This window comes from Rhizopus delemar, genomic scaffold (assembly GCF_000149305.1).
Source record: "Rhizopus delemar RA 99-880 supercont3.2 genomic scaffold, whole genome shotgun sequence".
NCBI classification, from domain to species: Eukaryota; Fungi; Mucoromycota; class Mucoromycetes; order Mucorales; family Rhizopodaceae; genus Rhizopus; species Rhizopus delemar.
The window spans coordinates 4,224,970-4,250,930 of NW_027137828.1; the positions used below are offsets into that span (position 1 = coordinate 4,224,970).

At 33.2% G+C, this 25,961-nt stretch overlaps 12 protein-coding genes across 12 annotated transcripts; 3 read left to right on the forward strand and 9 right to left on the reverse strand.

The window, feature by feature from the left end:
* Window positions 1-341: 341 nt before the first annotated feature.
* RO3G_03888 (uncharacterized protein) lies at window positions 342-1,617 on the forward strand (the record flags this gene model as incomplete). The annotated part of the gene is made up of 8 exons (XM_067658478.1): window positions 342-491; window positions 542-640; window positions 697-861; window positions 917-965; window positions 1,019-1,172; window positions 1,226-1,324; window positions 1,389-1,444; window positions 1,493-1,617. The coding sequence occupies 8 exons, from the start codon at window positions 342-344 to the stop codon at window positions 1,615-1,617; spliced, it is 897 nt and encodes a 298-aa protein (XP_067514579.1).
* Window positions 1,618-1,629: 12 nt separating this feature from the next.
* On the reverse strand, window positions 1,630-3,085 carry RO3G_03889 (uncharacterized protein; the record flags this gene model as incomplete). Its single annotated transcript, XM_067658479.1, has 4 exons — window positions 1,630-2,291; window positions 2,339-2,587; window positions 2,641-2,907; window positions 3,013-3,085. The coding sequence occupies 4 exons, from the start codon at window positions 3,083-3,085 to the stop codon at window positions 1,630-1,632; spliced, it is 1,251 nt and encodes a 416-aa protein (XP_067514580.1).
* Window positions 3,086-3,445: 360 nt separating this feature from the next.
* RO3G_03890 (uncharacterized protein) lies at window positions 3,446-4,721 on the forward strand (the record flags this gene model as incomplete). The annotated part of the gene is made up of 3 exons (XM_067658480.1): window positions 3,446-4,067; window positions 4,266-4,456; window positions 4,509-4,721. 3 exons carry the CDS (start codon window positions 3,446-3,448, stop codon window positions 4,719-4,721), a joined length of 1,026 nt encoding a protein of 341 aa, XP_067514581.1.
* Window positions 4,722-8,049: 3,328 nt separating this feature from the next.
* Window positions 8,050-8,436, reverse strand: RO3G_03891 (uncharacterized protein; the record flags this gene model as incomplete). The annotated part of the gene is made up of 3 exons (XM_067658481.1): window positions 8,050-8,053; window positions 8,095-8,338; window positions 8,394-8,436. 3 exons carry the CDS (start codon window positions 8,434-8,436, stop codon window positions 8,050-8,052), a joined length of 291 nt encoding a protein of 96 aa, XP_067514582.1.
* A 386-nt stretch (window positions 8,437-8,822) lies between these two features.
* RO3G_03892 (uncharacterized protein) lies at window positions 8,823-9,527 on the reverse strand (the record flags this gene model as incomplete). Its single annotated transcript, XM_067658482.1, has 4 exons — window positions 8,823-8,923; window positions 8,984-9,253; window positions 9,306-9,396; window positions 9,510-9,527. The coding sequence occupies 4 exons, from the start codon at window positions 9,525-9,527 to the stop codon at window positions 8,823-8,825; spliced, it is 480 nt and encodes a 159-aa protein (XP_067514583.1).
* Window positions 9,528-11,303: 1,776 nt separating this feature from the next.
* RO3G_03893 (uncharacterized protein) lies at window positions 11,304-12,136 on the reverse strand (the record flags this gene model as incomplete). Its single annotated transcript, XM_067658483.1, has 2 exons — window positions 11,304-11,377; window positions 11,485-12,136. 2 exons carry the CDS (start codon window positions 12,134-12,136, stop codon window positions 11,304-11,306), a joined length of 726 nt encoding a protein of 241 aa, XP_067514584.1.
* Window positions 12,137-13,772: 1,636 nt separating this feature from the next.
* RO3G_03894 (uncharacterized protein) lies at window positions 13,773-14,698 on the reverse strand (the record flags this gene model as incomplete). The annotated part of the gene is made up of 3 exons (XM_067658484.1): window positions 13,773-13,823; window positions 13,873-14,445; window positions 14,498-14,698. 3 exons carry the CDS (start codon window positions 14,696-14,698, stop codon window positions 13,773-13,775), a joined length of 825 nt encoding a protein of 274 aa, XP_067514585.1.
* A 317-nt stretch (window positions 14,699-15,015) lies between these two features.
* On the reverse strand, window positions 15,016-15,896 carry RO3G_03895 (uncharacterized protein; the record flags this gene model as incomplete). The annotated part of the gene is made up of 3 exons (XM_067658485.1): window positions 15,016-15,034; window positions 15,090-15,589; window positions 15,708-15,896. 3 exons carry the CDS (start codon window positions 15,894-15,896, stop codon window positions 15,016-15,018), a joined length of 708 nt encoding a protein of 235 aa, XP_067514586.1.
* Window positions 15,897-16,688: 792 nt separating this feature from the next.
* On the forward strand, window positions 16,689-18,445 carry RO3G_03896 (uncharacterized protein; the record flags this gene model as incomplete). Its single annotated transcript, XM_067658486.1, has 4 exons — window positions 16,689-16,693; window positions 16,792-17,925; window positions 17,977-18,196; window positions 18,254-18,445. 4 exons carry the CDS (start codon window positions 16,689-16,691, stop codon window positions 18,443-18,445), a joined length of 1,551 nt encoding a protein of 516 aa, XP_067514587.1.
* Window positions 18,446-19,535: 1,090 nt separating this feature from the next.
* Window positions 19,536-20,032, reverse strand: RO3G_03897 (uncharacterized protein; the record flags this gene model as incomplete). The annotated part of the gene is made up of 3 exons (XM_067658487.1): window positions 19,536-19,631; window positions 19,691-19,869; window positions 19,927-20,032. 3 exons carry the CDS (start codon window positions 20,030-20,032, stop codon window positions 19,536-19,538), a joined length of 381 nt encoding a protein of 126 aa, XP_067514588.1.
* A 492-nt stretch (window positions 20,033-20,524) lies between these two features.
* On the reverse strand, window positions 20,525-22,048 carry RO3G_03898 (uncharacterized protein; the record flags this gene model as incomplete). The annotated part of the gene is made up of 6 exons (XM_067658488.1): window positions 20,525-20,896; window positions 20,954-20,980; window positions 21,039-21,239; window positions 21,297-21,628; window positions 21,700-21,793; window positions 21,860-22,048. 6 exons carry the CDS (start codon window positions 22,046-22,048, stop codon window positions 20,525-20,527), a joined length of 1,215 nt encoding a protein of 404 aa, XP_067514589.1.
* Window positions 22,049-23,029: 981 nt separating this feature from the next.
* RO3G_03899 (uncharacterized protein) lies at window positions 23,030-23,930 on the reverse strand (the record flags this gene model as incomplete). Its single annotated transcript, XM_067658489.1, has 5 exons — window positions 23,030-23,036; window positions 23,178-23,515; window positions 23,573-23,607; window positions 23,667-23,751; window positions 23,802-23,930. The coding sequence occupies 5 exons, from the start codon at window positions 23,928-23,930 to the stop codon at window positions 23,030-23,032; spliced, it is 594 nt and encodes a 197-aa protein (XP_067514590.1).
* Between the last annotated feature and the right edge of the window lie 2,031 nt (window positions 23,931-25,961).

Sequence of the window (25,961 nt, forward strand, 5' to 3'; positions counted from 1 at the left end):
TGCATACATTGAGTAAAATGAAAGACGCCATGAAGAGATCTGTTGCCAACATCAGTAATGTTGATGAGAGCTCTGCTTCTCTTCCTCCTAGACAAAGACAACAATTTTTTTTTTCATATAATATTATTAAAATAAAACTTCAAAAATTTCATCTCTCAAGCACCAAGTAGAATATTTAATATTTTTTTTCTCTTTTCATTTTTTCCCTATGACTTGCATTTATCGTTGGTCATTTAGATTTATTCGAAGCTAAGTAAATCGGACATTCAATAAGGTAATAAGAGTTGATGTTATTTGTGGGTCTCTTTTTTCCCAGAATGTTGAAAAGTGCCATAAAGAAAATGTCCAACGTTTTATCCGACTGCTCACCTTTTAAAATCGCTCTTGTTCAACTTGGTAATGTAGGGTTCAATAAAACTGCCAATTTAGCTCATGCACGCGAAAAAATTCTTGAGGCTGCTAAGAATGGTGCTCAAGTTATTGTTTTACCTGTAAATGATAATAGTTTTTCAAGACTTTATTTGCTAAGTCTTTTTTTTAGGAATGTTTCAACTCACCCTATGGAGCTAAATATTTCCCTCAATTTGCTGAAATTTTAAAAGGAGGAGAGTCGGTAACTATGTTATCTAACGCTGCCAAAGTAAGATAAGATCATTTTGTAGCTGTTTTGATCATTAAAATAATATTCTTTTTTAGGAAGCCAATGCTTATCTTATAGGTGGCTCTATACCTGAAAAAGAAGAATCTACTGGCAAAATCTACAATACAGTAACTGTTTATGATCCTTTAGGCAGTATGATTGCCAAACATAGAAAGGTACATTTGTTTGATATCGATGTACCTGGAAAGATTACATTCAAGGTTAGAGAGAAATGAACTGGTGACAAAACTTGGGGAACCATAACATATTATGTAGGAAAGTGAAACTCTATCTGGTGGAGATTGGTTAACCCATGTGGATACAAGTAAAGAAAGAGAATAAAAGCATATGTGCATAGGGCTGACTGTTACAATATAGAATACGGTAAATTTGGTATTGGTATTTGCTATGACATGAGATTCCCCGAAATGGCTATGATTGCTGCCCGTAAAGGTTGTTTGGCTATGATATATCCTGGTGCCTTTAATATGACAACAGGTCCAATGCATTGGGAACTGTTACAACGTGCAAGGTTTGATGAACTTATTACTTTACAATTTTGTTTTAATTCTATATTACATATAGAGCTGTTGACAACCAAATGTATGTCGCTGCCTGTGCCCCTGCACGTAACTTGGAAGCAGATTATCATTCATGGGGACATTCTACGGTGGTAGATCCAAAGTAAGTAAAGCATATAAGCTTTTTATAAAATGAGGAATCCATTGCTTAAAAATGGTTTTACTAGAGGTATTGTCATTGCAACCTGTGAAGAAAAAGAAACGATTATATATGCAGATATTGGTAAGCAAAAAAAAATGCTGACATCATTTTAATTATGTATATGTGTAGATCCTCAAGAAGTAAAGGACGTACGTACTTTTATTCCACTCTACGATCAGCGTAGATTTGACATTTATGGCGATGTGTCAGAGACAGTTGACTTTCGTCAAGACAACACTGGAATTAAAAAATAAACAGATTTTATTCTAAAATACAGTACCTAATGCCTCAAACCAACTCACAATACTTGAATCAGTCTGTACGCATTGCTTGAATTCCTCAAAATTAATGTAGCCTTCCCTTTCTGTCTTGATACTTTTAAATGTTTTATCCACCATTTCATTAATTGCACCTTGTGTCATTGTTTCCATGATAGGGAACTTTTCTTCCCAAGCCTTTTTTCCATTCTTTTGCTTATTCTTCAACTCATTATGATTAGACATGAGTAATTTTTGACTATCAGTACGTAAGGCGTCTGCTGTCATGTCATTCACTTGAGTCTCTGATGCATCAGAAAGTATTTTAGCTTGTTCCGCTTCAATGGCATATTGTTTCAGAAAGTGGTCTTCTTTTAAAGGGTATTTTCTTTTTTTGGTGGAAGGGCCAGCCTCAGTACCATCCTCATCCTCATCTTCATCACTCTCACTCTGACGTCTATCTGAAGAAGTAGAGGGAATAGCCACATTAAACGCAGCACTTACAGGCTGTGATGCAGAAAATTCAAAGGAATCCATCATTTCATCTTCCATAGCGCTCACCACGTCTCTCACAAGCTCCATAGATAAATAAAAGTATGATTTGTACATTCTATAAAGTTCATCTCTTGATATGTAACCATCATTATCCAAATCATACCCTTTAAATGCATCTATTAGATTGTGAGAATCGAATATGAACATGTATAAAGTAATTTACATTCAATTTTTTCATCCAAATTTCCTTTACAAAGAATACTTAAGCCTTGAACTATTTCAGGGAAACTAATAATACCGTCCTTATCTTGATCAAAGAAAGCAAATATTCTTTCTGTAATCAAGTTCTTTTCTAAGCCTAAAGGACCAAGACATTGCTCAAATGTTTCTTTATCAATTCCTCCGCCTTCTGATTCAACTGTTGATAGTGTTTTGAATTGTTCATAAAGTGCCTCCAATTCTATTTGATCGACTATTTCATATTATTAGCATATGTGTGTACATGTCTACTACTATATCTCTTACAATGGGAAGAATGTTGTAGTTCTTTATATTTTTCCATTGATAAAAGAGCCTTATTATAATGTTTTCCAGGATAAAAAGCAGGAAGCAAAGCACTTCTAGGGTTCGCTAAGGGTGGAATGGGTATACGGATTTTCAGAAAGACATGTGTATTGACGTGACTATTGGATCCTTCACACATTTCGCATAAATCAAAATCGACACAGTTGGCACATTTATATCGTGTACCTCGAATTGGTGATACACTGCATTTGTTACAAGTGATGCCGCCTAAGTAAATATAAGTTTTTGGTTTTTCTTTCTCTTTCAAAAAGGGGGTTTACTTGCTAATCTACAAGCTTTTGTTATTTACGGTGAATGTATCCTTCTATATACAAAAGTTTAGTGACAGAAACTTAGAGTCGTCAGAAAGAGGTACCTTTTCGAGATTGATTTTCTGAAATGGCATGTAAAAGATTTAGCAGATTCCTGTTCTCATCATCACCCCATTCCTTAAAAAGAGATACAGGTCTATCCTCTTCTTCTGCAGTGTTATTGTTCCTTCTTCTACGAACATGACGTGAACGTCTTAATCTATTGATAGTGTTGCTCTCTTGACGGCCTTCAGGTTGTCGCCTAAAGTAAGATATGGCAGCAATAGTAGCTAGACCAGTTATAAGACCAGAAGCTATTAATATAGCTTTTGAGATATGACGGACCATTTTGAAGATGTAAGAGGAATAAACAGCAAAACTAATTATGTCAAAAGAATAAAGTCACATAAAATCTATTTTTCTTTTTTTTTTTTTTCTTCCTTTATTATCGCATAATGATTGGAGCTGAAATTCCTAAAGAATTATTAAATAAAAGAAACAATGACGCTGAAATTGTCATGTCCGATGAAGAAGAACAATTAAACGACATTGGGCCACAAATTCCTCAACACATTCTTCAACAGAAGCAACGGCAACAAATTGAAGAGGATGATAATGAAGTTGCAGGACCCCAAATTCCTCAGCACATTCTCGAACAGAAAAGACAAAAAGCCCAAGTAAACAATAATGAATCAGTGGGACCTCAGATGCCAGAACACATTTTACGACAAAAGAAACAGCAAAGCGAAGATACAACCGTTGGTCCCCAAATACCTCAACATATTTTACAACAGAAAATTCAAAGCAATCCGGAAGAGATTGCTATTGAGCGAGAAGAAACAAATGACGATGATTATACACCTGCACTTCCTCCAGATCTAATTGAACAAAGACGCAATCAACAAAAACAGCCAGGAAGAAGAAGAGCTCCTATCGGCCCTAGCTTGCCTTGTGATGTTATGACTCATCAACCTGATGAAGATGATACGATTGGCCGTGCTTTACGTAAAGATTACAATCCTGAACTAGATGCAAAATCTTCTGCTATTCATGCATTAGAGGAACGCGCTCGTCAAAGTAGAGAAGCAATAGAAAAGGTATTCATGATGTGTGTCGCTATCGATGTGTAATGGATTTTTTGAAAACAGAAAAAAGATGAAGGAACTAAAGTGGAAAGACCAGAATGGATGCTTGCTCCTCCTGAAGTGGATTATTTGAAGAGTGGTACAGTGACAATTTTTTTTATTCTATTTCTGTTACTCATTTTATCAACAGCGAACTCATCCCGTTCAAGACAATTTTCTAATAAACCAATTGGAGATATTGATTCTAGTAGTTGGACCGAGACACCAGCAGATAAAGAACGCAAATTACATGAAGGAAGATCAGGAAAGAGAAAAGCCGAAGAACCTGTTTCTTATTCAGCAATAGATACAGAAAGGAAGAGAGCTATAGAAGAATACAATGTAAGTTTTAAAGAACTGATACAAGTGATATTGATTAATTGAGTTTTATTAGATGCATACAAGACCATTGTCTTTATTGGAAATGCATCAACAAAAGAAAAAGAAATCCAAAGAACCAACAGAGGATGTTACAAAGCGACCTTTTGATAGAGAAAAGGATCTTTTGGCTCCCAGAAGGATGAACAGCAAACAAAAGAAAGAAATGCTAAAACAATCAAGTCAATTTGGTGATAGATTTGGTTATGGACGTAGTTCCTTTTTGTAAACATCGCAATCATTATATGGTTTTATTTTATATCTTGCATTGTATAAAAGTGGCATTGTGCGTTTCTTCATTCTTATTCCACGTTTACCTTTCCAATAAATAAGATATAATCAAAATATATGGTCTTTTTTTTTTGTAAGCATTTTATTATCTAAATTATACAAAATGAAAGAGTGGCATAATAAAATTAGACGTCATTAGCTTTGTATTTATGTTTTAACTTTTCAGGATCCTGTTAAAGTCTTTTTTATTTATTAAAGATAATATACATACATTTATGAAAAGTATAAAACTTAGCAAACCCAAACGTCTTTTTTTATTAAATATAGCTAGCATTAAATCCACATTCAAACTAATGTCTTTATCAGAAATAACAGTAGGATTTTGTGGATCAATACTTCAATGTGTATGGTACTGATCCTCTTTTGTAGTTGTATTATTCCTTGTGCTACTTAATATGTCAATATTAAGACAAGTGAAATGCTGCGTCTAAAGTAATTTCCATATTAAAATACAATAGAATGACATCCATCCTTTTTGCTTCACCTACATAACAGAGCACATGAGATCAGGTATCAAATTTATTAATTCTATAATGAAGAGTGTGCAAACATGTACTGAAACAAGAGTTATTTTAATTATTTTAAAAAATGAGTTCCACAAAAATGGTGCTTGTCTTTTTCAGCTATTATTATAAAAATATTATGGGCTTATTCTTAAAGAATAGACGCGAATGTTTATACTGGAGACTATGTTGAATCATACCATGATCAAGTCAACGTGAATTTAATTGATCACACTAGAAATATTCATTTGCATAGTGTGGTTTCTTGTTGTGGTAAAAGACATGTAAAATTCAACAAGATTGAAAAGTATACTTTTTGTTTGGTATCAATGTATCTAATATCTATATCCTTTCTAAGATACTTTGATTAAATATATCTGTAAATCGAAAATAAATAAAGTTTAGTAAGACCTGTTCCAGGTCATGCAAGTATGTCGTTTAGATCTATTTTTTATGCGTCATTGCTTCAGAAGCTATCTTAAAAATAACTAGGATTGTGCTAAAGGAGCAGACTTAGTTATGGTAGAATAGTAGATATAAGATAATATAAATTTTTATAAAACATTTACTACTCTGATTTTTGTAATTTGAATATGATTCATGTTTAAAATAGGACAAACTTGATAGTCCAAGTATGACTTTATTACATAGTTAACTGCAATTTGTCTAATAAAAACTGAATAGGTACCTATATGCAAAGTAAAGATTGTGAACTTAAGTTGTAGCTATTAAATTCTCAAATAATTTGTAAAAGAATGTTTGGGACAGTTATGCGTCGTATCATGTTCTTCTCCGGAAACACTATGTTTTTTTAGACGAACGAAAACACAATAGGGAATTTACTTTTAGTTTTAATTGATGATATCCTTTTCTTTCTCTGAAAAGATAATATGTATAATTTCTTCGCAAAACATAGCGTTAAAAATAATTATAATAGGTTTATTTTCTACATTTTTCCCTTTAATTTTCAAAGAACTTGTTCATTTTTTTTGTTTGTACACAAATCTGCATGAATTTTTTGCATGATTTTCAAAGCCCTATTATTTTCATTTAAACGACGCTCATAGTAAAAAGGGTTACCTTCTCAAAGTTTTACAATCCATATAGTGCTGTTGTTTTTCTTAATTACAAAATAGTCTCTATAACTGGGTATTTGTTCTCATTGAGGAAGTAATACAGCAAGGAAAGGATGGTAGGCTATGCCTGCTTTTATGTGTAACAAAACATATACCAGGTTTTAATAAAGTGTTTCAAGAAGTAAGGAAACATGAGAAAAAAAGAAGCAAAAATGCCTCATTTATTTCTATAAAAACTTGGAATTTTTCATTTTTTCCCTTATTTCTTTTCTCTCAAATCCTTTAGGTAAGGCGCTAATATTGGGATTAAAAAATAAAATAAAAAAAGTATGTCATCAAATACAAAAAGTTCTATCGACAAATTTACAATTCTTTATAGAATATAATCTACATAGAGAAGAGTTTGGTTGTGCTACTTTGGAATAGAAGGTTTAAAAGTAGAGTAATAAGGTTTAAGCCTTTGATAAAAAACTATAGCGTATACAATATAGATTATTCGTCGTCTTCTTTTATGAATCTATATTACCTTTAACATATAACGATATGCTTGCTCAGTGTGCTACAAGATACTCGTAATATAACTAATTAAATTGGAGGCATTGTAAATACCTATGAATCCTCAACACAAACTATATTGTGAAGCTACAAATTTTTCAAAGCTAAAATTAATTGATAAACATATGATAATCTAAAAAAAAATATGTGTCACTACTCAACAAAAACATCAAGTAAATCTATATTTATTGATGTTCAACACAAATCAAATATTCCATAGTACTGCGATTGCATTATAAACTCTGATATTCAGGAAAGGAAACAAAAAAAAAAAAAACAAAAAAACGACTCTCGTTATAAAAACGCGGTCAAAATGACAAACAGCAAATTGTAAAGAGATAGACTTTGATTATGTATATTAAAAATTGATGTGATAAAAGTTAAATGCATAGATAAATATCCATACTGAAAAATAGAACAAGGGAAACTAGCGAAAGTACAAGGGAGTTGGCAGTAAAACAATTATAGTGATTGTAAACAGAAAAAAGATAACGACATATTTACAAGCATGAAGGTTCGTATAGCCCCTATTATAAATTGAACTTGTTAATTTTAAGAACATTTTTTCTTGAAACTTCTTAAAATTAACAAAAGGTTGGTAGAAAAACAAAAGTTTATCTTTCAATGCCATTTTAAAGATAGCATACGTCAACAAACAGAAAATATTCAATAGGCACGATTGTAGAATTCACAATTTATATTATTTTTTAAATGGTTATGAAAGGACAAGCATTTGATATTTGAATAATTGATCAATAACTTTTATCAGTGCATGCCATTATTTAATTTATGGCAATTGACTTACTTCAACAAGTATCTTTTAAGTACTTGCTAGTTATATACAAATATTTTTAAACTCTAAGTCAATTTCTATTCTTGTAATGCCATGTAAATTTTCTCAGACACGTAGCGACTATGTTACGAAAAAAACTTCTACCCTCTCAAAAGTAGAAATTACTATGATTGTTTTATTTTTTTTGCTAAATCATAGATTGCAACAAGTAAAACTCAATGTCATCATCGTACATGTTAAAAGCGTTCATATAGCAGTAAAGAAGCAGTCGCTTTTAGTGTTGATTAAAAGAGTATAAATGGCAATGCAAAGCGTGTTTTTTTTATTTTCCAAATCTCTTTAGCTATACATAATGTCGTTTTTTTCTACCTTATCCCTTCTTACTGTGCAAAAGGATTTTCAATTTCTTCCATGCCATCAAAAGGTGAAATTAGAATAATAGCAGTTCCACGAAGTACTGATAAACCAAGTTCTCTTTTATTTTCAGTAATGTAACCTGTTTCTAAATCTACGCTGGGTAAGAGATTTGCTACTTTTACATACAAATAACACAAACCTTTTTGATATTCAGTTGTATTATCCAGGACTAAGTTCAATAAAGGATCATATCCCATTAAAGTACCAACAACTATGAATAGCCATAAGGAATCTGAAGAATCCCATCTTTTTTTACTTTTTGTTACCTTCTCGACCTCCGTTGAATCGAACACGAATTTTTTTTTCCATATATTTACTTAAGTCCAAAATTGACTCCTTTTTATGTTTTTCTTGTGGGGCACCGTGACCTCCTCTACCTCCTCGACTAGCACCACGTCCACCGCGTCCACCTCGATCTCCACCTCGGTTACTGTATTGGCCACGACCACCCTGTTTATTTTATTGTTAATTTTAACTTGATTTTTTTTCTGGTTTGGTATCATTACTCTTTCTGACATTATAAGTTTATGTTTTTATACAAGAAAGAAATGTAAAACATGAAAGGTTTCTTTTTCTTTTTTTTAGAAGAGTCACAGTTGTCTGAAATTAAAATATGGACTCAAAGCAAAAAAAAAAAAAAAAAAAAAAAATAGAATAAAAACAAATGAACAAAATAAAAAGGTACATCTTTTATTTTATCTCCATGAATCAAGGTCTTCAGGATTAACAAAGACATTTTCTCCATTTTCTCTAATAGTCTCCTTTTGAGTATCCCTTGGTAACGGTTTCCGCATATCTACAATAGCAAAAAGTAAGACACAAAGATACTCTAAAATCCTTGTATTATTCTTCATACCGAATGCATCTTCATTTGTTAAACCCGCATAATAATTTCTCACTCTTCGATAAACTGAATAACCAAATTTACGATACATGTCTATCGCTACTGAGTTGGATACTCTCACGTATAAATCAACAAACCAACAGTCATAAGCCTTTTCTGATACTTGTTCAAGTAAATCCATCATGCCTTCCGCAAGTCCAAGTCGACGATATTCAGGTGCAACTGTAATAGCTGTGACGTGGCCATGCCAATTTTTACCTGTACCTTCTGTCTTACCCATGACTATATATAACATCGTTATTTAAGCAAGTTATTTTCATTATCATCGTTTTACCATAACCCATAAGATGGTTATGTGGAGATATTTGAACAGAGAACAAGTCGGGCCAACGAGCAAGGTATTGAAGATAAAATGAAATATTGTACTATATGAAGCATGTTATATAAAAATTAATTTTTGTGTATTTTCTTTTACTGTTTCTGTTAGTGGGTCAAGATTGCTATAGACAGCATGTTATTAATAAAATTTTATATTTACTTCTTTCTTTTTACACATTATTAAATTCAAATAAATCAGTTGCTTTAAAACGTCTTAGTAAACTCATGTTGAAGTCTAAAAAAAGTTCAAAAAACTTACATCTCTCTTTCTCTCTCTTGGAACATTTCGGACTATCAAAAAGCCACCCAGATATATATCAAGGTTCTTTTGGAAGAAATGAATAACACACGTTCCTGATTAGAGCTAAGAGGTAGGTTTGTATACCGCTTATTCTATCAACATTGATTTTATGAGATTAGCAGATTTATAAGTTTATCATCCAGCTTTGATGTAAGCATATAATTTCATTTTCCATATTTTCTTACGTATTCTTAGATCAATAATAAAAAGAAGATATTAAAGATCAAAAAAGAAGCTCTCAAAGATATGTCTGAATGGGTATCATTTTATTTTTTGGTATGATGTAGGAAGACTGTATGATTAATATTATGCGCCATTCATTTTTTTGAATACCAACCTTGACAAGTTCTATATTATTGAATGCGGTGTGAACATTAGTTACACATCATATACCAATACGTAAGTTCCAATGTCATAAGCAGTATAAAATCTGCCTTTTTGTGTTATGATAATCATTGCTGTGAACGTAAATAAAACACTAAAAAACCACACATCCATAATGAGCTATGTGATATACCACATTAATATACTCGTTCTGCTATTCTTTTAAAGTATGTGGGATACGATGAAGCTTTGAATAGTCGAATTATGATAATCAAAGCATAAACCTTTTGTTGATCATTTTGGTTTTTGCAAAATCTGTTTATCTTTTTCTTCGTACTGCCATTTACTTTGTTTTTAAAAATCTAGATCTTTCAAGAATACAAAACCATTATGCAATTGCTATTGATTCTGATGAAGTAAAAGTAGCTATGAATACAAAGCGCTATGAAACTAAAATCTATATCCTAAAAAAAATTCTTAAAGCTACCTTCTAAAAGACATTCTCAAAATCTTGCTTTTAATGGTCTTTTCGTAAAAAAAAAAAAAAAAAAAAAAAAAAAAAAAAAACCATTATGACCTTATGAGTTATGGAAGACGCTTTCCAATACGGTGAACAAGGTGTTTAAGAGCAACAACATCAGAAAAAGTACTAGGGTTCATAAATAAGGAATTCAATAAACTATTAAAATCAAGCCATTTCTTTTGCTTATGAAAAGGTTTTAGAAAGAATAAAAATAATTATGTTTTTAAATAGGAATATGATCAACCGTTCATGATCCTCAAGGTTAGTTAGGGGGAGTAATAAAGGGAATTTGATTATATTGGACAGAGTATTTAGATGCATGATAGCATATTCTCCTAAAAGAGCCAAAGGTGAAGAAAATAAAAATGAGTTGCTTCCAACCTACAAATAGATCCACAAAAGATGGATATTATGAATTCAAAACTAATTTGGTTCTTCTAGCGAAACGAAAAACATGCGGGTTGCATGGATTTGGTAGACAGTAATCGCATGTATAAATGATTGACAGAGGTAAACTTTTAGTGCCATTGTTCGATAGATCTTTAAAGAAATGCGGTGGCTGTGCATAGGACAACTCCTAAAATAATTTTCAAACGCACTGAATTGCTGGTTCATTTGTTTAATAAATTGTTGAATAGACGAGTTTTTTAGTAGCTCAAACACTGAATGAATTTATAAAGAATCAAATGTTGCTTTAGTTCTTTCTCATTCTTAAGCGGTTCATAAAGCAGAACAATTTAAAAAGCCCTCAAAGTTTTAAATAGTAAACTTTAAACCATATTTTCCATCAATGCAAACATGCTCTTTTATTGTTTCTGAATTGTTCTCATTTTTCCCATTGTATGATGGTATGTTTTTATAGCATAAGCAAACTGTAAGTCTATTTTAATACAAAAGAAAAACAGCCATTTTATTGTAAAAGCCATTCTCTAGCCCTTTTGTTTTTCTTTTCCTGCTTCTTCTTTTTAAAACGTTCAACTTCTTTACGTGTTAATTTTCTTTTTGTTCCATTATCCAACAACCTTTGTCTATTGCGTTGTTCAGTATACGCATCCACATCAAAATAAAACTGCATCTGCCTTGTCGCTCTATTTTCAATAGAAAGATTTTCTGGATTTAAACGAGCCACGTCCTCATGTGTGGTAAACTTTCCAGTTCTAGCGTTGAAATGGGCTTGTGTTGAATATAATTGTGAGTAATCTTGTGTTGGTGGGTAGTAGGATGGATAATTAGAGCCTGACTGTTGTGTGTAGCTTCTTAGTTTTTCTTCTTCAGTCAGTTCTTCACCTGCTTCTAATTTTCTTTTGGTCTCTGGGTCGAACGAAGATCCTACAGAATCATTTTGTTCATGCCCATAACCCGCAGCCAATGGGTTGGGATCATTCCATGTCGTTTCATTTGTTATCGTATTCCACCAGTAATAGGCTTTGACATTATCGTCCCATACTGGCGTCCATGCACTAAGGTCTTTCTTGGTGCCATTGGTCTCTTTTTCGGTAGACTCCGTGTTGTCAGCTCTCTCTTGTTCTGATTCGCTGTGATGATCATCTTTTTGTTCCTTGATGTCTTCTGTTGTAATCTCATCATTGGATACTGCTTCTTTATCTGATCTATTGTTAGTGGTACTCTTTGTGTTCATTCTCTTTTTTCTAACTGACAGAATTTATGATTTATTTTTTTTTTTTTAGAAAAAGAAAGAAAAAGTTATGAGTTTAAAACAGTCTGCCAATCATATATTGACGTAATCTCTACAGTGACTCTCAGCGCAAGTAGAACCATTTTAGGAAGTAAAGTCGCAATTTTCGAATCTGATGTCGCGCAAAAAATTTTCGTGTCCAACCTTATGTTCACATTTCATGAACCTTGTCAGTTTATTTTCTATAAATTGAAGAGAGAGAGTTCTTTGTTCCCCTTTCCAATTTACGATTTCTTTACAGACACTCAAAATGAGTATCCACTTTTTTTTTTTTTTTTTTTTACAAATATGGACAAGGGCATACAGTTGATGAGTATGAAGTGGAGCCGATGGATCTTGTTCTTGACGAAGAGCTACTTGCGATCGAAGCAATAATTTCTGGTACTCAATTTACAATGAATAAGCCTCCAAAAGGCCTAATCGCATAATGCATCCCAATCACAGATGAAGGGAATAGTGAAGAAGTTGCTATGAATTTATGCAATAAACGACGATACACATTTTACTTTGATGACGAGAAAAGTAGATCTTTTTTTTTTTTCATTTATTTTTTTTAGCAAGTGCTCAAGTGCTTCTGCTGCTGCAAGATAATTAGGCAGTCATATTCGAGCAGTCCAGCGATAGGTCAAACGTTATTATGAAAAAAACAGAACAACCTCGTATTCTAGGAGAAGAGCGTAAAAGTTTTCTTTTAAATTACATTGATGAGAATCCTACTGCTGTTTTAACTAAAGTAGTTGAGCATTTATTGCAGAGATTTATAGGTCTCAACCTTTTCTTGCAGTGCTGTTTACAACTTCATGACAACTCAATGCAATCAGTTAATTAAGCAGGCATAATTTCAACCTGTGGAAAGGAATAGTAAAAAAAAAAAAAAAAAAAAAAAAAAAAAAAAAAGACTTCTACTTAAGTCAGGTATCTTAAGTTACTCAGAGTAGCTTTCACTTGATCTCTTTAAGGAGTTACTGCTTGTAATAGATACACTTGGATCTAATATAACTTTTACTACTCACTTGAATAAACAGGCTATTGTGTACAAATCTTTAAGCCGATTTTACTCCTAGTTACAAGGCACTAGTTGAATACCTTCTTGACTTCTTGCTACTTGGGGGGGGGTTTACTTCATTCCTTATTTTATTTTATGCGTGTGTTGATAGTGAAAAATGCTACATAGAAGACTAATCCATTTTCTCTAAACAAAACAGTTTTTGGTCTGAAAGGTTTGCAATGATTTTGTATGATTTATGAGTGAGATTGTTTGTGCCAATGTTATAGCTCAACATGAAAGAACTTATCTGTATTAAGCTGAATTCAATCTTATACTCAATGAGGATTTTTTGTTTGGAGTACTCTAAAAGACAAATCGCATTTGCGTTCAATTTTGTATATGAGTTAATCATGATAAAGGCAAATAATTTGAGAAACAGTCGAATCCATATTAGAGTCACTGATAGTCTATTATACCACACCATACACTAAACAGAGGATGTTTTATTGACAAAAAGTATTGATAAGCACGGACCTTGTATTATGGTATAATTTTTCCAAAAATGGAAATACTGTAGAACCTCTCGTATTTTTATTTATTTTCAAAAGGTGAAGATTGTATTAGAGACCTCAAGACTTTATTCTAGAATGAAACATGTTAAACCAGATTGTTAATACAAATTAAAACTTACTTCAACTTCTATATCATGGATTTTTGATTTTAAATTATTTATTTCTTTTTGACTTCTTAATTTCAAATAATCATAATCTTTCTTTAGTTCCTCAATTTCCCTTTGTAATTTATCTACGGTTTCATTGCTGCTGTGTGATAACGGAGGTAAAATGGGTCTTGGTGAATGAAATGAGGGAGGGGATGAAGGTGAGATGGGTAACACAGTGGTTTGTGAAGTATAAAGAGAAGGTGGTGCTAAATGACTATTTGACAAGATGATATCAGGCGAAGGCAGCAGTGATGGTGTACTCTTTTCTGCTTTTAAATATAAATGGGGTACGGCTGGTTGAGGAAAGATGGGTCTACTGCCTTTGAGTGATTTGGTTTTATAAGCTGTCTTGTGCTTCGTTTGCTGCAGCATCACAAGTGCACAGGCTGAACCATTCTCTGTCTTACAGTGACGATTGAGTGCATCTAATCTAGCAAAAGTACGAGAACAGTTTGTACAAACGTAGGGTCTTTCCCCTGTATGCAGTTTTTGATGGCGTCGCAAGTCATGCTGTCTTCTAAAATGATGATTACAGACTTCACACTAAATAAGAATATTTAAGATATTTTTCATATTATTCACATCATCATTTTACTTGAAATGGCCTCTCCTCAGAATGCGTTGTGAGATGTGATTTTAAGTTATGAGGTCTGCTAAATGATTGATTACAGACAGGGCAATTGTATGGCTTTGTATCTGTTATATTATCATTGGATACATTTGAAATATTATTGGTTGGTACATATTCTTTAATGGTCAATTTCTGTTCCTCACTATTTGTTTCAGTCATTTTCATATTAAATTTGTGGCATAAAAAAGGAGAGTAAAGAAGAAGAAAAGGATTTGTGTGGCACAAACAAGATGTAACTTTCAAGCCAAGTAATGTGGCTTTTTATCACTCGCGCCACATAAAAATAAACTTCAGTGAATACAGAGCGCCTCGCCCTTTTTTAGTCTATTTCTTTTTAGTTTTTCTTATGAAAGGACCCTTTCTTCTTTCTCTTTTTCGCGTTTTCATGACCTTTTATAATGCTATTTTATGATTTGTAAATATAACAATTGTTTAATGTAGCATCACTATTTATACTCCGTTATCATATAAGCAAACATATATCAAAAAATGGCTTTATTACTAATAAAAAATTAAAAGAAAGGATGAAAAGAACAAGTTATTCAAAACTTTTTACTTCTTTTTTGATTTAGTTGAGAATTTGTTATTACTTGATAATTTACGTATCTTTTGTTGATACATGACGGTAGGTGACTGTGAGGAATAAGAAGTTGAAGAAGTTGCAGAGTCAGTTTCTTTATTGTTTGATAAATAAAGATGAGATGAAAGATGACTGATGTCGGTAATATTACCATTTAAAGATTGTTCTTGACTAAGTAAGAATCTAGTCCAACTGTTGTTTTTTGATAAATGCTGAACCGTGGATTTTTTCAAGTTGACTCGATCAAAAATGGAAGGATCATCAGCAAAGAGAGGATAAAGTAAATCGATAATACTGAATTTAGTAGCCAAGTCTCTTGCTCTTTCAAATGGAATCCAAACACCCTTTAAATGCATCGCTCCTATCTTGACAACAATTCGACCTTTCTCATTTTTCAGGATACCATCGCGTCTACCACGGGATAAGCCAACAACATTCATTAGCTTTGTACCATTAATCATATCATTATCTACTAGCTATTAATATTATTTTCATCTAATTGTTTATCCTACCTTGTCTTCTCGTAACGTAAATTCCTTTTGCTTCGACTTGATAATAAAGTGTATTTTCATCTTCCCAAACATTAATAGTTACTTTAGGATGAACAGACGTTACTGAATGAGTGTCATCATGACTGAATGAATCAAGCGCTTGAGATGATAAATCGGGTTGAAATTGTTTTATTTCTAATGTGGGGCTGTATGAACTATCAAAAGATTCATTCGACAATGGATATTCCATAGTCTGAGGGAAATAAGAATAGGTTTGATAAAGTTCTTCCATTGAAGAAACAATTGTTTTATTTTTCTATTAAAAAATAAAACAAAAAAAAAGTGAGAAATGCTTTCTTAAACAAATCAAAACAATGTGGCGATCAATATGATTGGCTTAAGGAGGGGGGGGGGAAGAAGGGGAATAAATACTAAACCTACAATTTATGTGTTTAAGATCAACGCGTTTTTTATACAGGCTACGTCTAGTGTTTTGTTATTCGAATTAAAAAACTATCTTTTTATTTATTTATTTTGTATGATTTATCTTTATTCTATTCATAAACGTAAACAAGTTTAATAAAACAGTAAAAAGAGATGGAAAAGAATGAACTGTTTGTTTAAAGAAAATCATATGCACCTTGCGCCCACTATTTTTCTTTCTTTCTTTTAAATCAATTAAATTCACAAGACAATAAACTTTATGTTCTTCCTAATCATTGAATTTTATTTAACATATTTTAAGATTAATATGAAACAAACTTTTATTGGCTGATTCTATTCCTATTTAAAAACATGGAGACTGTTTTATTCTTTCTAGAGTCTTTTTCATAAGCAAAAGAAATGACATTGAATTCTTTGTTTATGATCTTTAGTACTTTTTCTAATGTTGTTCCTCTTGAATACCCTGTTCGCTGATAATCTAATCATTATCAACAGAAAAAAAGACATAGTCTTTAGGTCCTTTTGCAACTACTTCAAAGCATAAAATAAGCTCACTTCTAATGTTGTCCAATTGAGTTCAAAATCTGTATCACACCTTTTTCATCGTCAATTCTCTCTTCTTTCCATAAAAAAAACGATAATGAGGTAAACACAAATAAATACTAAATAAAGCGCGTTTTCCTTTGTTCTCAGTAGTTTGTAGAGGAGTTTATTTATTTTTAACTACTTTTTTTCAATATTAGCAGACGACATCGCAGATCTAGCAAGAGATTTGAGAATTCCAACTTTAACTTTGTCTTCAAACCAGAGGAATGCTTTAGATATAGGAATAGCTTTAGCAGTAATGAGCTTATTAGCCAAGCTACTTTTAACACGAACAACAGTATTCCTGCAACTTCAGGTTCCGGTATTTCACAGTCCTTTATTTTAGGCAACTCCTCTTCTCAGCTAAAAAGAGGGATCTCTGAAGTATCTGATTCTGATATAGCTGGTCGCACTGTATATCGGCGTATTTCTATTCCAGATCCTTTTGTAACTATTTACCATACGTCTATATTACCAGTTGCAGATGCTCTTTTTACTTTTGATTCCAATATAGCTCAGACAACAAGTCCTGGTACTAGTTTCACGACTACAGCCAATCGTTCAGTCGCGTTTAATGCCCCAACTTCAACATTTATCCCTGTGAGCGTTTCAGTAAGCATGCTGCAGTCAGTGATGCCTTCAACTGCTGTTAGCTATGGCCCCATAGGCAATGTCACTTCTCCAGTCAATGGTACGGCATCTATTTTTCATAAAACCATGGAAACCAAAATGCAAGTAAACCAGGTCTTGGCAAACCCTGCTTTTACGCCTGACACATCAGGAAATGTACCTTACGGAATACCACAAGAGCAAAGTTCTGAAACCTTAACACCAAACTTTACCTTTAGAAACCAATCGCAGGCTGATACTACTGCTGTAGCAGCAATGCCATTGTTTTCGCAGCAAAAACCAGATGAGATATTCCAAAGAACTCCAACACATATTTTTACTACAAAAATATCAGAAGAAATTGTCAATACTCCAAGCATAGAACCCATATCACAAGTAAAGGAAGCATTCAGAAATCCTTTTTCTTTTGGAGCTTCTACTGCCCTTAGTCCTATGGCAAATGCAAGAACTTCTTTTGAACCCTCTGCAAGTACTTTAGTTAATTCGTCTTCGACTTCAACCACCTTAGCACCATCCCATAGCATTGCATTCAATTCTCCTGCAGAGAATGAACCTAATCCATTCTCATTTGACAAAATATTAAAAGACATGTCTGAAGCATCCACTCAACCACCTAGTCAAATATATGCCACTTTGGCCACCCCTTCATTACCCAACCCATAGTAAGACTTTTTTTAATGATCAAGTATGCTATACTCATCCTTATTTGATAGCCCAAGTGAAATCATTCAGCATACTCATTTTAAAATTGATAATATTTCCTCTTCCACCCGATTCGAAGAGCTTCCTGAGGAGGCACAAAAAGAATTAGATGAATTGGAAAGATATATCTTCTCACAAGGTCAAAAATCTGAATACATGAAAATTCACAGCATACCTCGACAGGCTCAAATGATGGATAAATGTAGAAAAGATACTGAGTCTTTATCACAAGTAAAAATTTATTTTATTAAAGCAAAAGCAATAATATCAACAAAATTACATATATAGAGCGTTGATACTTATTCAAATACCCTGGCAGCAAGTTTAAATTCTACTCAATCATTGTTTGACACCCAAAGAGAGCAACAAAGGCAGGCAAACGATGGGTGCGCTGTTATCGAAGCATGGAAACAATACGGTGCTCCATATCGTTGGTTATTTGGCTATTTAGATGAAAATGAGTATGTTGCAAAAGTATAATAGTACATTATTTTTGCTTATTCGCAGTTTTTTAGTTATTTCTCGTTGATTTCAAAGCAATTAGCAAACAGAATAGAAGAGTATAAACGATGCATTTGGGAGATTGAAAGAATAGTGGATTCATGGATCAAGAACAAGGTTCAATCGCCTCAAGGTAAGTTTAAAAACAGGATAACAAACCATCATTCTTAACACTTGGTAGATATTGCACGCGTTACACATGATCAAAATCTAACCTTGCTTGCCTTGGCCAACAAAGTAGCATATTTACATGAACATGTCCGGCAAGAAAAAGAACATTATCAACGCTCAGTTTTTCCACTAATGACAGGAGCTTGAATAATCAAATATCATTTATGAAATCCATAGTAAAATAAACATTGTACACTTATGCATAAACTTATCAGAGCTGCGATTTTATTCCATTACTCAGTAAATTTGAACAAGTATTAAACACAATTTCAAAGTTATCCTTTGAGTTGTGCCTGGCAATACAGTTTTTAGTATAGTTTGAACTATAACTTAAGTATGTGATCCAAAAACACCGATCATTTGGATATAAAGTATCGCTAAAGCTAACAAATTTCCTTAAGGAACAATGCGGTATTTAACATTTTTGAGTTAGACTTTTTTTTTATTATTATTTTTCTTGTAAAAATATACCCAAATATTTAGTTGAGATACAGCCGCATAGTAATGAGTTCGGTTGCTTTGTTAATGTCCATATTAGAATGATTAAGGCAGCAAAATTTTATTTTTCATGGAATTGAAGAAACCAAGTACGAAAAGTTTCTAGTAATCTGCAATGGGATCCATAAAAGACAATGGTTAGTTTTCTACCAAAGCCATGTTCCACCAACATATATCAGGACCTGAATATTAATATCACTATATTATAACCAACATCTTGTTACATGCTCATTACATTAGTATCTTTTCTTTCCTCTTTTCTTTTCCCTTCTGAAATATAAATGAAACATAAAAACAAGCTGTATAGACTAAAACAACACGCTCTAATCTGAATATTATCTTTACATCAAATCGTTTTTTTTTTGTTATCCTTTAATTTTTTCTGAAAATTGTATAATATCTAATGTTGAGGAGAAACCTTGATGTTATCAAAAGCTTCACGTTCAGCACGTTCAGCGGAAACTTGATCAATATAAGGCTGAAGATATCTAACATCCTAATAAAAACTATTAGCATACACTGTTTATTATTATTTTTTGAATTTCTTCTCGGTACCTCTTCTGGTTTAACCCATTGATCTTTGGGCAAAAGTTGATGAGTCAAAGAGCATTGTTGAGCAACACGAATGCGGTAAGCACGATCATAAGCAGCACGAGGCTCAGCAATCTCAAGACGACGGAGAGCTTCCTTGACTAATTCACTTTCCTCTGCAACTAAATCGTCATATTTGAGACCTACAAAGTGCAACAATCGTTATCAAGCTGTCATTGTTTCTTTTTTTAACCCTTTACCAATCTTTCTGTAGCCAGCAGCATTAGCATAAGCACTGGAAAGGGGCTTCAAGAAACCAGAAAGGAGCTTAGAGTTTTGGACAAAGGATTTGAGTGTCAAAGACATTTTTTTAATAAAAGCTCAAGAGTGGGGAAGGAAACAAGAGGTGGACTATTTTTTTTTCCAAAGCTTTTTTTTTGGGCCAGGGATTTGCCAGCAGAACTGAATTCTTTACCACACAAATAGCAAAATGGTGACGTATGGCTTATGCGGATGTTAAATTGAAATTAAGATGCTGTATGCTACCAGTGTCACTAAGCTCTTGTGGGACAGACAATTTTTTATCGCTTTGCATTAAAATTCGTGTTGTTTGCTTGTAACGGTGTCTGTGAGCCTCTTAATATTTAAGTGTTTAATAATAAGAGCTGTCGACATACTACATCTACATGCACAATTTTCAGCAATAAATGCTGCGTTTACTTGTCGCTTTTTTGTACATATTGTTTCATAAAGTTTGTAAAGACACGGCTTCCCTTTCTGAAAATGGTGTGATTGAGTTGTCAATTAAAAAGACAAATTATTTTGATTCTAAACGTGAAATTAACTTTATTTAGAAAATTAAGGTTTATTAACAAACTGTCTCATGCGGTCTAATTCTTTATGAACGTCTTTTCGACTGATCGTTGGTCTTCGCGACGAGGTGGCAGCTGTTGTACTGCTCGTCACAGTCTCACTATCACGTGCACCCAATATTGAGGTAGGTGACGAACCACCAGATGATGCTTTTTTAGATAATAAAGATTGAAAGAAATTGGCCAAGACTTCGTGAGATGGTCCTCCTGGTTGTCCGGTACCATTGCCTGTGTCAATTGGCGGTAAGGATGAGGCTGCTGTCGAAGGTGAAGCAGACGATGTGGTTGTAACGGATGGTAAGCCCATGTTAGTACCACTGCCAGCAGCAGAAGTTGATGAGCTGGTACTTGTTGATAACTAGATGTAGCTGTTTAGATAACTCATGGACAATGTATGCGTAAAAACCTCTTTTACCTTTATTGATTTATCCATACCGGAATCCTATTATTACATTTTTAGGTTATTTCATGTTTGATGTAGATCTATAATTTATATTTACTCTAAGTTTATTGCCTTCTGATCGTACAAGTTCAATATCTGTAGAAGAAACACCGATGGGTCCGACCACGCCTGGCCTGGTGGTTGCACCCGTTCCTTTTCTACTTGGTATGTCTGATACATGTTTCAAAGTTTCATAATGTCTATCCAAGAATGCTTGCTCTTCCTCACATGTAACAGGTGGTGGTATGGTATTCAATGGCTATTGTACTTTGTCAGCAGCAGTTTTTTTTTTCTCGCTCAAGCAAAAATATTTTACCTGGTCTTTTAATGATGGGTCTGATATAACTTCTTCGTAAATGCCTCTTGATCCATGTGCCCCTGGCTGTTGTTTATCAGTCACAGCATCCATATCTGCATCCCAACCATCATTGACTGCTTCACAGTCAAACCCTTCCCTTAACACTCGCAACTTGCCCCACGAATCCCATCCAGAAGGAACAAGAGCTACATCTCTCTCTATAACCTGTGCTTTCATATTGAATGGATACGCTTTTGTTGTTGTAGTCAGTAATCTGTGGAGAAGGTATTGACGTAAATTATGAAAGGTATAAGGTTGGCGTGTTGAAGTATAGAATAAAGCAGCACCATCTATCATGTTAAAATAAGTTCAATTGTATCCTTGTTTGGCTAAAAAAACAACAACAAAAGAATGTACTTACACTTCATGCAAATACAACGCAGCATTTGTTGAATAAAATCAAAGTGTTCATCTTTATAATCCATTGTTTGATCGAGCATATCCATGGCATCACTCTATTCATTCATTAGGGGTCAATTCATACTCTTTTTTTTTTTTTTATTTATCTCCAGTCCTCTAACCTTGCAGCACACGATAATGATAGGTATTCCCAGATTATTGGTGAGGGTACCTTGACTTAAAGGTAAAGTAACTTGATCTGCGGAGGTTGTTGTAGTTACTAAGGATGTAGCTGTTGTATTTGGGAAATTGGTATTTGTAGCAGTACTTGGTGTAGATGGTACTGATCCTGTTGATGTAGAGGCGGTCATATTAATTGGGTTGGCTGCAGCTGGTTCTGTGTAGGTTTGAAGATAGTGTTCCACTTTTTTTTTTCAAATTAGATCCAGTTCTCTCTTCTAACTTTCTTTTCTTTACCTTTCTCTCGAAGTTCATCCACTATTGTTTTGCCTTTACTCCATGATTCACCTACTGTACCATCTTTGCATATTTCATCAATTCTATGCTGCAAAACATGTATCCATCTTTGAAGGGATTCTAAAAACGTCCAAGGTCGTGTCCAATCCAAAACGATAATAACAGCTGAATCAGCTAAAGTATCTGTACCAAGGGCGAATTTAAGTAAAGGTAAATATTCGGCAGCTGAAAGACCTAATTGATATACGCCTAAGCGAGCAACAGCTTTTTTATAGAAAGTATTAGCATAATATATGATTGTATTTGCAATTTATTGTCTACCTTCATTTTCTTCATCTTGAACATCAATAACATTATATCCCAATGCGAGTGTGCTTGTTGTATCATCATCAAGATTTTCTACTGGAAGGGGAACATAGTTGTTATTGACTCCAAATGATGTCGATGGTACATCGTCACTATCCGCCTGAATTGCTTGTGGTCCGGGGTCATTCTTCAAGAAATGTATCAGTGATGACTTTCCGCTTGCAGAATCACCTAATAGAGTTTCTATTCACTATGCTTTGATGACCGACAAGGATTATTTGTTACCTAATACTAATATTCTCTTTGTAGGCACCATTCTAGAAGATGCTACATTAGATAAGATTGTGGACCATATTTCTTCTTTTTCTGCTATTCCTTGTTGTTGTGTATTATTTGGAGAGCTGATTGTCATGTAAAAGTATGCAGAAAAAAGGGGAAAGAAAAAATATATCAAATTTCAACAATTAATTTACAGCGTAATCATTCATTGGCAGATAAATAAATTCATATTTTTTATTCTTTGTTGAAAGCATACTATAAAAAAAAACCCTTTATACAAAGCTATGACTCTAAATACTAAATACACATTAAGTAACCTTCATTTGTTTTTATTCAAAAAAAGTTTAATGGATTTATTATTGTTGAAGACGCCCTTTTTTAGTTTCTATCTTTTGTTTCTTATGTAATGTTGCATGTATGGCTGCTCCAACTTCATACATTCCCCAGCACAGCATACCCGAGGAAATAAAGAAGCCAGCACGCATCCAAAAGGTGAATTCACCGAGGAAAGGATATGGCCAGTATCCATTGACAGATTGACAATACCATGACCATACAAAGTAGCATAAAGTAAATACAGCAATTAAGATGATGTGAGCCTTAGATCGGACAAATTCTATATCAAACATTAAGAAGTCGATCCATAAAAAGACAGCAGGAAATAAGTGAAGTGAAAAGTCTAAGGTAAGTGGAATACGAGGTAACTCGTCAGGTATTAATAAACGCGGGTCTATCAATATCATTGACCAGTACAAGACACTAATAAGTCCTTCCAACTTATTTATAAAAAGTTAATTGAAGCAAGTGCCTTTTCAATTTGCTGCTTTACTTACAGGAGTAGCAATATTTGTTACAATTGTGTAAATAACTTTTTAAATTACAGTTAATATTTTACACAACACTTTTTCTTTTTCTTTTTTTGCTTACATGCAGAAAAATTAGGCATGACATATCGAAGAAGTTTCAAACCAAAAGCAATAGTAGCCGTGACTAATCCAATGATGGTCAAGTACTATCAATTTTGTTTTAATACATGTCCTCTTGCATAAAAATGATACTTACTTGATATTGACCACCAAAACCTACCGCATACGGATTTTGAAACAAGGGAGAATTAATATTTTTCAATGCATATATGTTTGAGTATAATCCAACAGCGTTCAGTATAAGTCTTTTTTCTTTTGATGACATGTTACGAAAAGATGAAAAAAGAGAAAAGAAAGAAGTATGAAAAAGAAAAGAGAAACCCTGAGTTATCGAAATGCTTTTTTAAATGAAACTCAGTTTAAATCTATTCTCTCTTATCCTTGTTTAGAAATGTAATTCAGCGAGTGAAAGATGTCATGTATTTTTGGATTTCATGTCACTAAATGTCAGATAATACAGCTTCTTCTTTATTATTTTTAAATCAAGACTATGTTATTTGATTGAAAACAGCAATTTTTCTTCCGAAACTAATGTGGAACCATGTTCAAAACAGGATTTCAGCAAGATGAAATACGTGACGCTTTTACTCATACAAAATGATGAAATTTTTTCTTTTTTCTTCTCTGCCTAACTGCAAGTTTACGCGAGATGGCTCTGCCTAATCTGTGGAAAATTTATGCCTCATTCCGTACACCTGAAGAAGAAAGAGAATTTTCTCGATCAGCTTTTTTCAAATTTAGTGGATACATACTTTCTTGTATAGCAATGACTGTATTTGCTTCTCGATATTATAGAATTGCTCCTGAAGACATGCGGAAATGAGTTTCTTACAGAAAAATCAGTTCTTTCTGAACTTGTAATAAAAAAAAGGAAAAAGAGAAAGAAAGTATGAATACTTGCGCTGACATCATTCCATAATCTCTATCAATTACTTTAATTTTTTATTTATTTGCAAATAATAAAACTCTTTTTAATACTCAATAGGCAAAATACTGAGTCTGATGGGCCATATAATGAGAAGCAATGAAGGAATTCAAAATTTCCTAATGACTTTTCGCATCACACTTTTAACTTTACATCAAAGTCTGGCCTTACGGCCAGCACTTGCAAATATCAAATTACAGTATAAACGCAAACTTCCTGTGCAACCACAGTATGTATTAGTTTTTTGGCGTAAGAACTTTTATTTCTCAATAATTATCAACATTTTGGTTCTTTCGCCTATGCTCTTGACTCACTAGGCTGTTCAAGAGGGAGGATAAGGTTATCAAGTTTCAAGAAGATGGTACTAGCTATTATTCTTGCTCATACACAAGTTGATGGAAAGAGAGTTATGGTATTTTGCGTTTTGAGTACTGATTCGATCGAAGCCCTAACTAATGTCCTGTAAAGCATGCTTGGTAGATACTTGAAACAAGATTACAGAAGATTAGGATCTCTCTTATGAATGTGCAAAATTTGAAGCTGGCATTTCAAGTTTATTGGGAGAGGGTAGATGAACGCTTGATGAGGAGTATGAAAAGTGATGTGCTGCATTCGCTGTCATATTGATTGGTGAAATGCAAGCAAACCAAGGCCGCGCCCAAGATATCCATCATGTATGCTCACACTTTCACATTTTATCAACTGTCTTGATATGCATCAGCGACTTTACTTTCTTGCAACTATTCCTAATTCTTTATTATTACTCTTTAATAAGCTTCCCACAGTAGGTCGAGCTTTAGAGGTCCTACTGGTCTATTATATGCTAGATCCTCATTGAGGTCGACAAAATACCATGGCTGTCTACCTCAGAGTACCATTTTTCTTGATGAACGCTTCCTTTGTTGGCTCAATTATCATCCTTAACTTTCTAATTTCTTTACCACTCATTTTCCCCTTTCACTTAGTTTATTCTCCTTTTCTTCCATTTCTCCCTTTGATTGATCTTGTCCAGGCGGCTGTTTATTTGAGCTCAATTGAACATTAAATAAAATCCGTTATTTTTTCTTTTTCTTTTTTAAAACAAAGAAAATTGATGTTAACAAAAGCAAGAAATCTCATCATGAAGTTGGAGTAAAAAAATAAATAAATAAAAAACTACCAAAGCCTTTTTACATACAACAGATTGTAGCTGCTTTTCAAGTGCGCTTTTGACAGACGTTTTCTATTATAATAATATGCCTCTTCTTTGCATTTTTTAGTGATGCTGATGATGCATGACATAATTGTATTAAACTCTAGTTTTTCAATCACTCATTTTAATTTCGTTCCAGATAGCCTATACAGCATGTACACATCTCATTGCTTTTTCTC